The sequence below is a fragment of the Cryptomeria japonica genome, chromosome 11 (genome assembly GCF_030272615.1).
Source record: "Cryptomeria japonica chromosome 11, Sugi_1.0, whole genome shotgun sequence".
NCBI lineage: Eukaryota > Viridiplantae > Streptophyta > Pinopsida > Cupressales > Cupressaceae > Cryptomeria > Cryptomeria japonica.
Window position 1 is genome coordinate 398,687,704 of NC_081415.1, and position 13,797 is coordinate 398,701,500.

Sequence of the window (13,797 nt, forward strand, 5' to 3'; positions counted from 1 at the left end):
TGTCACCTAAAGAATTTTGGGCATCCTTGACAACAAATTCCTTCAAGTAAGTTCCATTAAAGGTCCATTGATGTGATATATTTCCAAAAGGGGATGGATACGTGGAACAAGTGGATGAAGGATGAAGGCTTATAATTGTGAAAAGAAGTGAAAGTAGCATGACATGATGGAGACTTAGGATCAACAAGTATACCTTTTGAATTGAAATTTTAGAACTTTTGCCCCCTGTTATTTTAGTATTAGGGGAGATCAACTCTTGTTCTTTTTTCTTCATAGGATTTTTTTCCTTTATTTTGATTTGGACTTAAGGACTTCTCTTTATTTTTGACTTTTAGATTTTTCTTTTCAAAGCTTGATTTTTGATCCCCAATGAGTAAGGGCTTTTTTTATTCTTATTGATCCAAGTCTGGGAGCTGAGTGGAAATGGAACAAGTGGATGAAATGGTAAGGCTACATGAGTTCTCAAGAGGGATGGCAATATATTCAATATATTCTTTGTTGGAACCACTCTAGAACTATTGATATCAAGAGATTCTTGCACCACTAGAAGAGATTTGCATTCAGACTTGGTAGCCACAACACTAGGTGGTTCACATCCAATTCCTTGATATTGCAAATTGTTTGTAGGTTGTTCCAGTCGGCTAAATGTCTTAGGAGATAGTGGGTGTTGATCAACATGAAAGATATACTCACTACATCCCATGTCTTTAACCTTGAATTTTTCTTTGAATTCTCCTTGCTTCGATGTAGAAGATTTCAATGATTTTGGTCGCAGGTTATTACAATATATAAAAAGATTTGGATCACTCTTGATTGTCACTTCAACTCCATTGTGTGGAAATTTGATACATTGATGATATATTGAAGGTACTTCTCTCATCTCATGTATCCAAGGACGTCCCAAAAGTATGTTGTATGTGAGATCTATATCAAGGACTTGACAAACCACATCCTTCGTGATTGGCCCAATTCTCAGAGGTAAGGTGTATGTTCCCTTGGATGAGTGTTCTTCATCATCATATGCTTTAATGGTGATCTTATTTTTTGAATTCACAGTTTGTTTAGAATATCCCAATTGTTTAATAGTGTTCAATGTACAAATGTTCAGACCTACTCCTTCATCTATCAAGACTCGTTTGATACAGGTTTTATGGAGAAAGGCCTCAATGTAGAGAGGTGCATTGTGTGTTTGGCATACAGATACATCATCAAATTTTGTGAATGTAAGACAATGTGGAGTGGAAAGGTATCCCACCATGGCTTGAAACTGGTCCACATTCAAATCAGTGGGTATAGAGGTTTCTCTCAAGGTTTTGTCAAGAATGGCCTTATGTGAAGGTGATATACGCAAGAGATCAAGGATGAAAATGGCGGCGAGTGTCTTCCCTAACTAATCTACAAGGTCATACTCATTTTTAGTAGATGATGAGGCTGTGGTCTTGGGTGGAACACCTTGCAAGGTGACTTTACCTCGATGGGTTGTGACATTACATTAACAGGTTTCCTCTTTAGAGGATGAAGAAGATGGTCCAATGCCTTTTAAAACAACTTTACTCCTTTGGGTAGAACCTTCGGGAGTTTTGTTCCTTATGATAATCGTAGAAACATAATTGTCCATTGAAATGTGTTTAACGGTAGAATCATAATCATAGGACATCTTAGCATAATTAGCTTGATTATCTGTTTTGGATTTTCCTTTATCATGTTTAGGGAATGGCTCCTTAAACATCGCATGTTCCGGATTGGAGGTATGACCATCAACTTCTATGTCACCCTTGTCAATAAGATCTTGTATAACATCCTTCAATCTATGACAATTACCAGTTGTATGTCTTTTTCTCTTATGATATTCACAATACTCATCATCATTCCACCATGTAGGTTTTACTTTTGGTTCATAAGGTGGGTTATCTGGTAGTATTATAAGCTTGTTTACAACCAATTTCTTGAATTTCATCTCAATTGGCTCTCCCAATGGAGTGTATTTACTTCGAGGCTTTGATGGCCTTTGAGTGTTCACTTGATTGTTCGAATTGGATCAACTTGTATCGGGGAAAGTCATTTTTGGTTTTACAACATTTGCATCTACTACCCCATCATTGACCATGTTCTTATTCTTGTTCCAAAAGTGGGGCTTGTCTTTCTTGTTTGATTCTTCTTTGTTCTCTTTGAATAGCTTAATGGTGCCTTGTTCAATAAGGACTTTCTCAATTTCCAATCCTTTTTCTATGACTTCCTTAAAGGTAGACAAACAAGATTTTCTTAGCTCATATCCAATATCCTTGTTGACGTTTTGAGTGAACATTTCTACCATTTGTTTTTGTGGGATATCACAAGAGCATCGACTGGAAAGACCTATCCATCGCTGTAAAAATGAAGTAAAGGACTCCCATTTTTTTTTGCACAAATTAGTCACTGACACATCTGTTTCAATGTTGTATAAGAAGTGTTGTATGAAAGCTTTTGCTAGATGACTCCATGTCTTGATTCCAGGTGGAAGTTGGGAGAACCATTCCATAGCTTGTCCATCTAAGCATTGTGGGAACAATATCATCAAGTATGTTTCTTCATTGGCTACCTCAATACATGCTGTGAAGAATTCTCTTATGTGTGCCTTAGGATCCCCTCTGCCTCTATACATATCAAATTTTGGTATCACAAAATGTGGAGGAAATGGAGGCATTGGAACACTTCTATCAAATGGATAAGGACATATGTCTTTCACTGTATACTCTTGATTTGGTGTATTCATGTCTGCCATATGTTTTTGCAAATCCTTGATTTGTTGCAAATCATTTTTGGGTGGTGTCTTTTCTCTTTGAGCTAGTCCCATGCCTGAGCCACCTGGCGAAGGAGGAGGGATATAATGCATGTATGGATGGTATTGATCATAGATGTGTTCATATGTAGGAGGGACATAGTTATAGCTTGCATATGAACCACTTGGCATGGTATTGTAACGAGGAGCACTAGGTCCATGAGGATAGGAGGTATCATAAGAATGATATTGAATATTGCCCCCAAATCTAACATGGGGTCTCCTTGTGTCAGGATTTTGAATGTTCGCTTGAGTGTAATTGTATGTATTGGTATGATCTTGGGTATTATCATGAGCATGTGTATTAGCATTTCTTCTCCATGGGAAAGGACAATGGCAGGGTTGTTCATGAGAGTTCCTAGCAAAATTGGTATGAGTATGGGTATGGGGAACTTCTAGTTTTTGAAATAAGGACGAGGGTGACTCAAGCACAAAACGCTCTCTCCTATTACCATCATTATGTCCTCTAGGATTTGCATTTGTTTGAACCATTTGATTAGGATCCTCTTCTAAGATTTGTGACATATCAAAATCATGAGGTAGCCTTATTCCACTTTGTGCCATGACTTGAAAAAAGTATTGTCTATATCTTCTCATAATTTCTTCAGCCAATCTATTGAATCTTGGATCTAAGATATTCTCTTCAATGTCTGTAGAGGTGATAGATGCATTGTCATTACCATTGTTGTTCTCATTGTTGGTCTCATTATCATTGTCTGGCATATTATTGCGACTGTCAAACGGGTTGTAAAATTTGTCTCCATCAAACTCATAGGTACTCATGTTGAGAGATATTAGAGATTCTCCGGCTTCTCTTCTAGACCTTTGGGAATGAGTTTCAACCATGAACTAAACCTTGGCTAAAATGAAAGATGGAAGGAAATGTGAAGACTATGGAAGATCAAGAAAGGATATAAGATGGAAAGAATCTAGGGTTGTCTTGCAATGTCCAAAAATGTAAGTTCAAGATATGTGTGATATAAAGTAAGGTGTGGCTTCCAAAGAGATGATAGATCTCTTGATGAGGTAAGTTGACCTTGATTAAAGAGGACCAAATGGGGCCCTAAGATGATAGATCTAATACGGGAACCACTTAGTGATATGTTGTAGTGAGTTTGCAAGATATGATAAGGACAACAAATCAACCTTTTGACTCTAGTTTGGAAAATGTGTATGAGGGATTGCAAATGAAGACAAATGATAAACAAATATGAGACCAAAGCTGGTTGACTGAAAATGATGAAGCCCTATGGGAAATGCCTTAGAAGCTCTTCAAATCTCAAAACCTAAGCATGTTGTCTTTTCCAATTTTTGCAAATTTTGTTTTGAAACACAGACACGTAGCTGCTTTGCACAAACATGATTTTCCAACACAGACGCAATTTCAGGTGACACGGACGCAGTTTTAGGTGTTACTGAAGATGTTTTGCTTTTTGACAAAAACACAATTTTGCCCTGTGTAGATGCAATTTCCCAACCCAGACAAGGTTTCAAGGAACACAGATGCGATTTTAACTGTTGTACCAGTAGTGTTGATTCTCTGATACATAAACATGTATCTTCTCTGCACAAACGCAGTTTAAACTACCATAGACGTGGTTTCTGAAAAAATTTCTGAGTCTGTCCAAATGTGAAGTTGTTTAATGTGACCAAATCTTGATGTTGAATGTTTTTGTGGCAAGAAAACACAATAAACAATGAAGACATAATGTCTAAAGGTGTGTTTGTCCAAAATGTTTTTGTGTATGTTCAAAATATTTTCACTGGTATAGCACAAATTGAACACTTGAAAACATGCACAACCTAGGTTGGAAAGAGAAACAATTCAATGAGGCCCTCGCGACATAGAAATACCTCAAACAAGCGGACAAATAGAGATTCTGGTAGCATTGGCTCCCCCACCACGGCACTCACTTCTCAAGCATACCAGATTCTCTTACCTCAAAAGACTAAAGATCAAATGAGGGATTCCTATCTCAACATGAAAGGGTACATGAGGGGTATGATCCGCATTCCCTAAACCATAAAATGTAAGGATTTTTGGCCTCTACAACAAAAGGTTTTTAGTGGGGGAACTTCTGCGGTCCTTGGTGTCTACCCATGTGGCGTCGACTCATTTAAGAACCCACTCCTAATCCTCAAAGAGGATTTTTAATGCATCCAACACAAGTGTGTATACTAGGGAGAACCGTCAGTGTAGATACATGTCACCAAGTCATCACGGCTTTCGCCTAACATATTAATTTATATAGCGGGCAGAAGAAGTACCGCTTGGGTCGTGCTCTCTCACTTGGCCTTATGGGCTATCTAGGAGACAGGTCCTCCTACCTAAATAGAAGATGATAAAAATTTCTCTTACACCCAAGGTCCAATGGAAGGAGAGGGGAGAGGAGACTTTTGTTACCAACTCTAGGGTTATAAACATAAAATGTGCAAAGCGCACCAACCACTTCAAACAAGTTCTTTAACCCCAAAAGAAACAGATGTGACCCTAACTAGAATAAAAATCAAATCTGGTTAACCCAAGAACACCAGCAAATCTATCTATGAGATAGCCAATCTCAATCAATGAAACACTTCAGGGCTTGGAAAACATAACATAGGATTCTAATGATCCTCCTACACTTCAGGTTCTGCTAGACCTGGGGGGGACACCCTTTGATGCATTAAATACAATGATTACAGACACATAATTGCATCAACAATAAGCAGATAGATCATTCCACAAACTCACCAAATCTAGAAACGCATTACAGATTGGTTGAATCTGTATAAACCACAAATGAAAAAGAGCTTGGAATGAAAGAACACAACCCCTAAACACAAAGGGAAATAGATTTTCTTTTAATTTGTTTGATCTGAAAACATCCCCAAACTTGCAAGACCAATGCCTTGTTCATTGGGCAACAAAGCTGTACACAGAACTTTAAATATGCATCCTAGTCACAAATTGGTTCTCCTCAAATGATATCCCTGCATTAACACCTTATATTAATGCATTACTCAGTTCCACTCACAAAAAATCATCAAATATGGGACACATTCCATTATTCATGACTGATTACAGAGTTTAAAACCTTCCTTGAAGGATACCCACAAACAATCACACAACTTCCTTGAAATTGACAAATTTCATCCTCCTTGAGGATTGAATTCATAATAATGAAAAAAAACATATCACAGAGACAATCTTCTGGGAAATTACTCATGCCTGACACAAGTAAAGTCTGCAACTAGAAAACACATCTTGAATACTGCACTCTAATCCTCTGTACTCTGAAACCAAACAAAAGCATTTACAAACTTAGGTCAAGATATTCAGAAAATGGAAGCCATCAAATCTGGAGCATTTCTCCAAATTTCTGGAACCCTTACAATTGAGAAGAAATTGGAATAAGAAGGAGAGGGAAAAATATTAGGTCTGCAACCGAAATTGCCAAGTGTCTCCTTTCTAACTAAAATTCTTTATCTTCTTCTTTCCCATAGAAACTTCTCCCAAAATATCCCACATTTGTTGAAACTAACTCCATAAGTGCATTCCTCATCTCGAGAGCTTTCCGGCAACATATAATACTTGGTATTTTGGCCAAAAATAAACCTCTGAGCAAATTAATCATTTAGTGTGCACAATCATTTAAATTTTTGAATAACTTAATATTGTTGTAACTATATATTAAACTTGATTTTAACTTTGATTTTTGGCTCTGATTTTGGCCTGACGCCTTGCCACGTGGTGGTCTCTGATTGGTCGATGGGATCCACCAGGCGCCCTCTGGGATGACACCTCATCCATCCGCCATGTGTTTGCTTTGTCACTGCTACTTGTCTATCCACCTGTACGCCACGTCACCGCCACCTACGCGCCACTGGGACGGGACCCGCCTGCTGGACCGCCATGTCACACTGCCACCTGGCTTTCGCCATTTCGCGATGGGTAAGTTTCGTGCATCTTCGGGCTCTGAAATCACATGAGCCATTGGATCTTCTCCAAGATGCATTGTCTTTAACTCCTCATTTTCATTGAGTTTTCGGCCTGAGCTTTTCGCCATTTCGCAGCCCTTAACCGGCGAGCACCTTCGGCTTGCGAAATCGCGCGCTCCGTCGGATCAGCTTGAACCTGCACGATCTTTAGGTCGACGATCTTTAGACCAACATTATTTTATTTAAATTCCCTCCAAACATGGGTTGGCCCATGTATAGATAAATATGCAATTTAATATATCTAAATTGCCTCCTTCCTTTTCTAATAAAGCTCAAAAATAGTGCCATAACTTTGGCACAATCTATCGTCCAATCTTGCTCTTCAAACAACAATTTCCAACACACATTGCTCAAAGAAACTTTGAAGTCCCTCTTCCTTCTCAATTTCATGAAATTCTAGACATTTTCAAAATTTGAAAAGATTGCCAAACAAACTTTTTTTTAAAACCTACCTGACCTTATCATCCCTTACAATGAATTTCCAAGTTGATCATCCAATTTTTTTCTCTTCAAACAACAATTTCCAACACACATTGCTCAAAGAAATTTTGGTGTCCCTATCCCCTCTCAATTTCATGAAATTCTAGACATTTTCAAAATTTGAAAAGATTGCCCAACAAACTTTTTTTTTAAACCTACTTTACCTTATTATCCCTTACAATGCATTTCCAAGTTGATTAGCCCTAGATTGTCTCTAAGCCCATTGTTGGAACATTGTGATGGAGTAAGCCAAAGCTCTAGTGGTGTAAAGTGAATTGTAAATGAAATTTCATTTTTTATTTATACTTTCCCATTATAAATTTTTTGATCAAAGTAGTTTATATGCTAAAAAATCCCTTCTCTTTTTTGGTTCAAATCACAATCATCTCAAACTTTCGAAACTTCCCATCTTCATAGGAGCTTTCCAAATAAATAACTTAATAGCCACATTAGCTGCACTTGGGATGATTTTAAGTGTAATATATTCCCTTTAGCTATATAATCATGTAGTTGCAAGTGGATGCTTCAATCAATATAAGACGAGCAGGTGGTGAATAATCCCAACCATCATGATTAAAAAGAAAATGAAAAATATCTTTTAGATTGCCTACTTTTTAAATGCTCTAGTTTCTCACAACATTTATTTCTAACAAACTCTTTAATTAGGAATTTAAAAGAATTCAATTTCTTCACCACTTATCATGGGTTCTCATTTAACTAACCATATCTTGCTCAACACTTGTCCTCAATCTAGAGACAACAAATGGGGACAATTTTAGCACCCAATATTTTGAGCTTCACACTTTTCACAACCAAATGTTCTTAAGCCAACACAATGTTCTACCTAGCTCTTCTCTTTCCTAGTCCTTATCCTTCTCACAACTTTGTACTTCTCACCTTAAATTGATTCCCTCTCTAGGCACTCAATTTGAGGGGGATCAAAATTATACAAAAATCAATATATTCATGCACCATGCAATCTTCATGGGTCCTACATCACACATCCTAGTTTAAGTGACATGGCATGTGTTTTACACTACATGATGGTAAAAGTGAAACTTTCATGGGTCCTATGTCATGCAATAGTTAAAATGATTTCTTCATGTCCCCCACATCTTAGACCAATCACAAATTGTACCTTTCATGGGGGGCAACTTAGTAACAACTCCATGATTGTCACATACAATATAACACCTTTTCTTTGTTCAACTTCTACTTCAAAGTTTCATGGAGACTAAATAAGTTACATTTCCATGACTCCTTTTTAGATATGATTAAGAATAGATTGGAATTTGTTAAATTTGTGCAAAATTACATTTCAATATGTTTATATTGTGTAATGACAATTTATCTTATTGTGTTTTGAAGATCTAAGGATGATGCGTAAGTGAAAATAGAAAAATAATCAAGTAAAATCTCTTTAATATCCTTTTAAAATTGGGGATAACAAAATCAAAGATTATTTTACTCTAACATACTCGATTCATGAAAACTCACAAGTACATTAAACACATGTAAAATGTAGAAACCAAAAGTGTTTACTTTGCACTTTTCTCTCTTAATTAGCATTGACTTCTAGTGCCACCCAGTTTTGATTGTTTGGTGCATATTTTGTTTGTAAAAGTGCATCGTGTATTACAATAAACCTCTTAAAAATTCAAAAATGTTTGCCCTTGACATTCCATGTCATTTCCCTACTTGATATGCTAATAGACCTATGACCATGTCTTCTAGATGAGATTGTGCCTAGTTGTGTCCACACCATTTGACGTATAATTTTTCCTTCAACTCCCACCTTTCCATCTCACTTCACACATAAACACAATCCATCAACAATAGTCATTAGCAACTAGATTTTGCTTAATAAATGAAGAATTAAAGGAAATGAAACCAATAGCACAATTGGGAGCACACAAGCACTTCGTAGAAACACATAGGACAAAATCACAAGTAGCCTAGCTATAAATAATGGCAAAATAGACACTTCTTGCTGCAAGAACATTATTAGCCACACATTCAATCCACTTAGGTTCTACATCTCCCAACAAATTGAACTCAATCTTTCTCAAATTCGCTCAAGGATCAAGGCATGTCCCCAAACATGCCTAGGGCATGATCCCATCCCCAAAGCTAATTTTGTTGCAAGCACAGGTCACAAGAACATAATTGAATAGGACTGTGGTTGTACAAGATGCCAATGCAACATAGAGGCACCACAATGGCCATATGAGAAATACCACACTTGATTGAACGCCATTGTCAACAATCCGTTCCTAGTTAACAAAGCTAGAAGATAGAAGCTGAGAGAAACCAAAAGCACAATCCCTCAGCTCTATAATCCACAAGAAGTATCATCAAGTGCCAAATCATACACACATCTTTAACCCTCCTACTTCTTATCACATTTTCTTTTATAGATAACTATTCCTCTATTCTTAGTTTAATATAAAGAACTGAAATGGATGCTTAGAATAGTTATTTATGCTTAACATTCATATTGAAGCATTGAATTAAGGATAACGGATTAGGCAACAAGACTGAGCTTAGAAAACTATATTTTATCCTTATCACAACTGTTTATGCATGCGCTTGTTAAGTCTTTGCTTCATTCTTTACATTCTTGGGCATTGTTGTACTGATGCTCTTCCCACATGGCTATGGAGGAACTAATACAAAGACAACTTACACAAGTTAGATATGTATTTCTTTTTCTTGTGGTGCACTTTTGTTTAAAGTTGAGACTAGTTAATGAAAAAATTTCCCTTTGGAAAACTTACTGCATATTTCACTTTATATGATGCTATTCAAGGGGGTAGAGAATTGTCTGCATGTACGTGAATGTATGCATAAATTTTCAGTCCAGATTTTGAACTTGATTAAAATAGTTTCTTTTGATCTCCAGTTTACAGTTGATTGCCTTAAATGGTTCTGGATCTTCTATAGAATTTTGATTACAACTTTCATTAAACTACTGGCAAACAAATTAAATAATTTTCTATTGTATTATTATATTGTTATCTAGTTCATTGTACTATTGTTTTATTATTAAAGTAGCCAACACAAAAGACACATAATATAGAACTGTAGTAGTTAAAAAATGACTAGTGCCTGGGCTAAATAACATGATATTTACAGAACTAAGAACGCCCATCAGAGCCATCATGAAGGAAAAGTGCATGCTCACACCATTAATTTGGCACAACACTGTAAGTGTCAATGGGAGAAATTGATTACTTAATTGACACTTGCCATAAAGATGAATGTCTATCTGCACAAAAAGGAGAGCTATAGTTCAACTTATGATTTATGTACAAATAATTAGGGCATATCATAGACCTATAGCATTAAGTTCACTTCAATCATAATGTGCAAAGTTTTCCATGCTTGAATCCCATGCTAATCATAAACAGGTAGGCCCTTTCTAGCATTGCGGCCTCTAATGTACATTACTTTCTCAATGCTAGAGCAGGATAAACTGTTACATAACTGAAATGAACCCAACAAATAATTTTATCAAAAATTATTTTGTTATCTTGATCAATTGTTCAATTGTGCTCTGATTTAAAAATCGATGACGAGGGATGCCCCTGTCGTATCTTTTGCCGGCAACCTCTTTTTCCTAAGCCATTGATTTAATGATTCGCTTGATACCCTCAACCACCCAAGGGTTGGAGGCCTTCGGATAGCAATTCCTGACTTTCCAGATAGACTGCTAGCATTTATGTACATACTGCTATCTTGATGAGAAGAAATCCTATTACTGAGTCTTTGATGATAAGTAGTTTGACATACTTCATCTTCAAAAGCTATGTGTCCTTTTGGATCAAGATCATCTTTATGACTGGAGACAAGAAGGCCCAATTCATCTTTAAGGACTTTAACAACAGCATCATATCGTGAATCTTGGGTGTCACCTAATCCAGTGATGATTGTTAAATCGTCTTTGATTGGATTCCCTGCACATCAAAACACTGAAATTACTTCCACAAATTGCAAAGCAAAGCAAAATGAAATCAGGTCTGCAAGAACATGCAGAAAGAATATTAAGCGACCTCAATATATGATGAAGCTATGCAACGGCTAATGCTAATGCTAGTAAAAAGATCCAATTTACATGTTCATGTTTCCAGCGCTCATATTCTTGTATTTGGTAGAATTAACGCAAGCAGCTGCTTCTTAAAATTATTATGGCCGCATTTATCCAAGTCTAGCAGCACAAACAGAGATAATTATATTCTTAGCTTTAAAATCACTTTTAGACATTAGGTCAACAAACAATTTTTTGGAATAACAAAGCAGATAAATGTTGTTTCCTTTTAGTCTGAGTCATATGTCAAACCTTTCTTGTCATAAAGTTCAATTACTGATTGCATCCTTAAATTTCACTCTTCTACAAATGTCATTTGTTTTTTATTTGAACCATGTATCAAACCTTTCGTTTCATAAATTATACCTATTGCATCCTTACTTTATTCTTTTGTATAGAAGCTATGAGAGAATCACCAAAGTTCAAGATTTTTTTTGAAGATATTAAGAAATCGGGGAACATGTTAAGACATAAAAGGAAATTACATATCCCTTTAAATTATTATTAGTAGCCTATTAGAAAACAAAAATTTTGGAGTACTAACCAGAAATGCTACCCTCCTAAAGAAGAGATATAATTAACATGAACTACGATCAAATTTCAAAGTGCAAACTAATCCCTGGTGGAGGATGCAATCTCTAAGAGTAAAGAATTGGTCCTCAGATTGTATTTGCAAGACATAAGCATATCCAACAGTGTTGCAAGAATGGAAGCTGGTCAGAAGTCTAAAATTTAGAACTGAACTTTGACAACATACCTGAAGGCTGAAAGCATAAAGAGAACTGCCCCTCATCATAAATCCATGCTGAATAGTGTAATATGCATCCTACCTTTTTTTGTGTTTTTGGTTTGTGTTTGTTTTCTGAATGCTGAATGCGTGTTTTTGAAGATAATGCAACAATGCAGCAATTGATAATACAATAGATAATTTTTTCAATAATGTTTATAAAGAATGAACGCCCAAATGCTCAACATTTGAAATACCCACAGCTGAAAATAACTTTCAGATTTTATTAGAGTTTGAACAGCAAAATAACAATGAAACTAACAATACCCAGATGGCCAGATAGCTTCTAAATGATACTACAAACATACCCAGAAGCTGCATTACCTCACAGGTATGATGCAAGCTCTGGACCAGCAAGCTAGGGTTCTGAGAATGACTCCAATCTTCTTCAAATCTGCACCTTTTCACCAACAAATACTCCCTTTGTGATCAGCACCCCTGGATGCCTCAATACCAGAAAATAAACCTCCCAAACCCTAGGTGGTTAGCCCATAGAAACCTGACGTTCCACTAGGAAGTGTACAGCCAATAGGGAAGGTGTACGGCCAGCCAAGGGAGGAGAAAGAGCTGCAAATAATGACTATCAATCTGCTCCTTGCTCTCATAAATTCATCAATAAATTCCTCCTCTCAAGCAACCTGAAGATTCAACTGAAAATCTCTGCAAGTGAGGCTCATAGTCTCTGAATGAAACTACCTGCAAATCCACAAGATCTCTGGCTTTCATAGTAGATGTCCTCTATGAAGGTTTTCGTCCTCACAAAACCCTTGGAAAAAATCTGTTCAACTAGTAATATCCTCTCATCAAATTTCCCAAAACATGAATGCCAAAATGAGCTCCACAAGTCTATTTACTTCTTCCTCTCATTCCCACGCCCAACCTTGGGAAATAAAAATTAATTTTATTTCAATAAAAAACCCTTATGTCTGTCTCCCTAGTAGGTGTCCCCCTTTAAAACACAACTTAAATATACTCTTTTAAAAAGTGTCCCCTTAATGCTATTTTATAAAGTCACTTAAATATATTTACAATAATGTGAAGTTAAATATTTAATTTTACTTATAATATTAACGTTATTTTGTAAAGGGTTTCGATACCTTCAAAACCTATTTTACCTTTAATCAAAAACGTCATTTAAAATAATTCCCCGGATCATCAAATAAACAATAAATGCAATCACCAACTATCACAAAGTGAAACCACTGCCAACCAACCAAGTCGTTGCGAAGTTGACACTCACTTAAAATAGTAAAAACAGACTAATTGTCCAAAACCATTCCAAAAAGTGTCATAATGCATATCTTACTAAACCGAGCTTAAGTAACAACTATAAATGCCAGATAAGATGAACAATAGGGTCTCCAAGTCCCAAAGAGTTCCCTAACCCAACCGCATTAGCCTATGGGAACCCGTTGAATAGGTTAACAGTCACCAAGCTATCAGTTCTTAGGAAGGGGACATTAAAAAGAGAAGATGCTTAATGGAAGACTATGAATCAATAGAAGCATCTTTTCATATCATGTTCCAATTTTAGTCTTTTTGAGTATAGTTAGCAAACTCGCTAGGTACTTGTGAGTTTTTCTAGCCCACGAGTAATCATAGAGTAAACATATTGGATTTTTTTCCCAGGTTTTTGAAAAAAAT

At 36.3% G+C, this 13,797-nt stretch overlaps 1 protein-coding gene and 1 pseudogene across 4 annotated transcripts in view; both read right to left on the reverse strand.

The window, feature by feature from the left end:
• LOC131071541 (DNA-directed RNA polymerase subunit beta''-like) overlaps positions 1–6,867 on the reverse strand; it is a 46,082-nt pseudogene extending 39,215 nt beyond the window's left edge.
• Positions 6,868–10,441: 3,574 nt separating this feature from the next.
• LOC131071590 (pentatricopeptide repeat-containing protein At5g02830, chloroplastic) overlaps positions 10,442–13,797 on the reverse strand; it is a 278,239-nt gene continuing 274,883 nt past the window's right edge. For 3 of the 4 annotated variants that reach the window (XM_058007494.2, XM_058007493.2, XM_058007496.2), the window contains one exon: positions 10,442–11,235. In XM_058007494.2, coding sequence (XP_057863477.2) covers positions 10,841–11,235 — 395 coding nt within the window. In that variant the 3' untranslated portion in view covers positions 10,442–10,840. Of the gene's footprint in view, positions 11,236–11,393; positions 11,487–13,797 lie in introns of all 4 variants that reach the window. The other variant, XM_058007495.2, reaches the window with a different exon arrangement.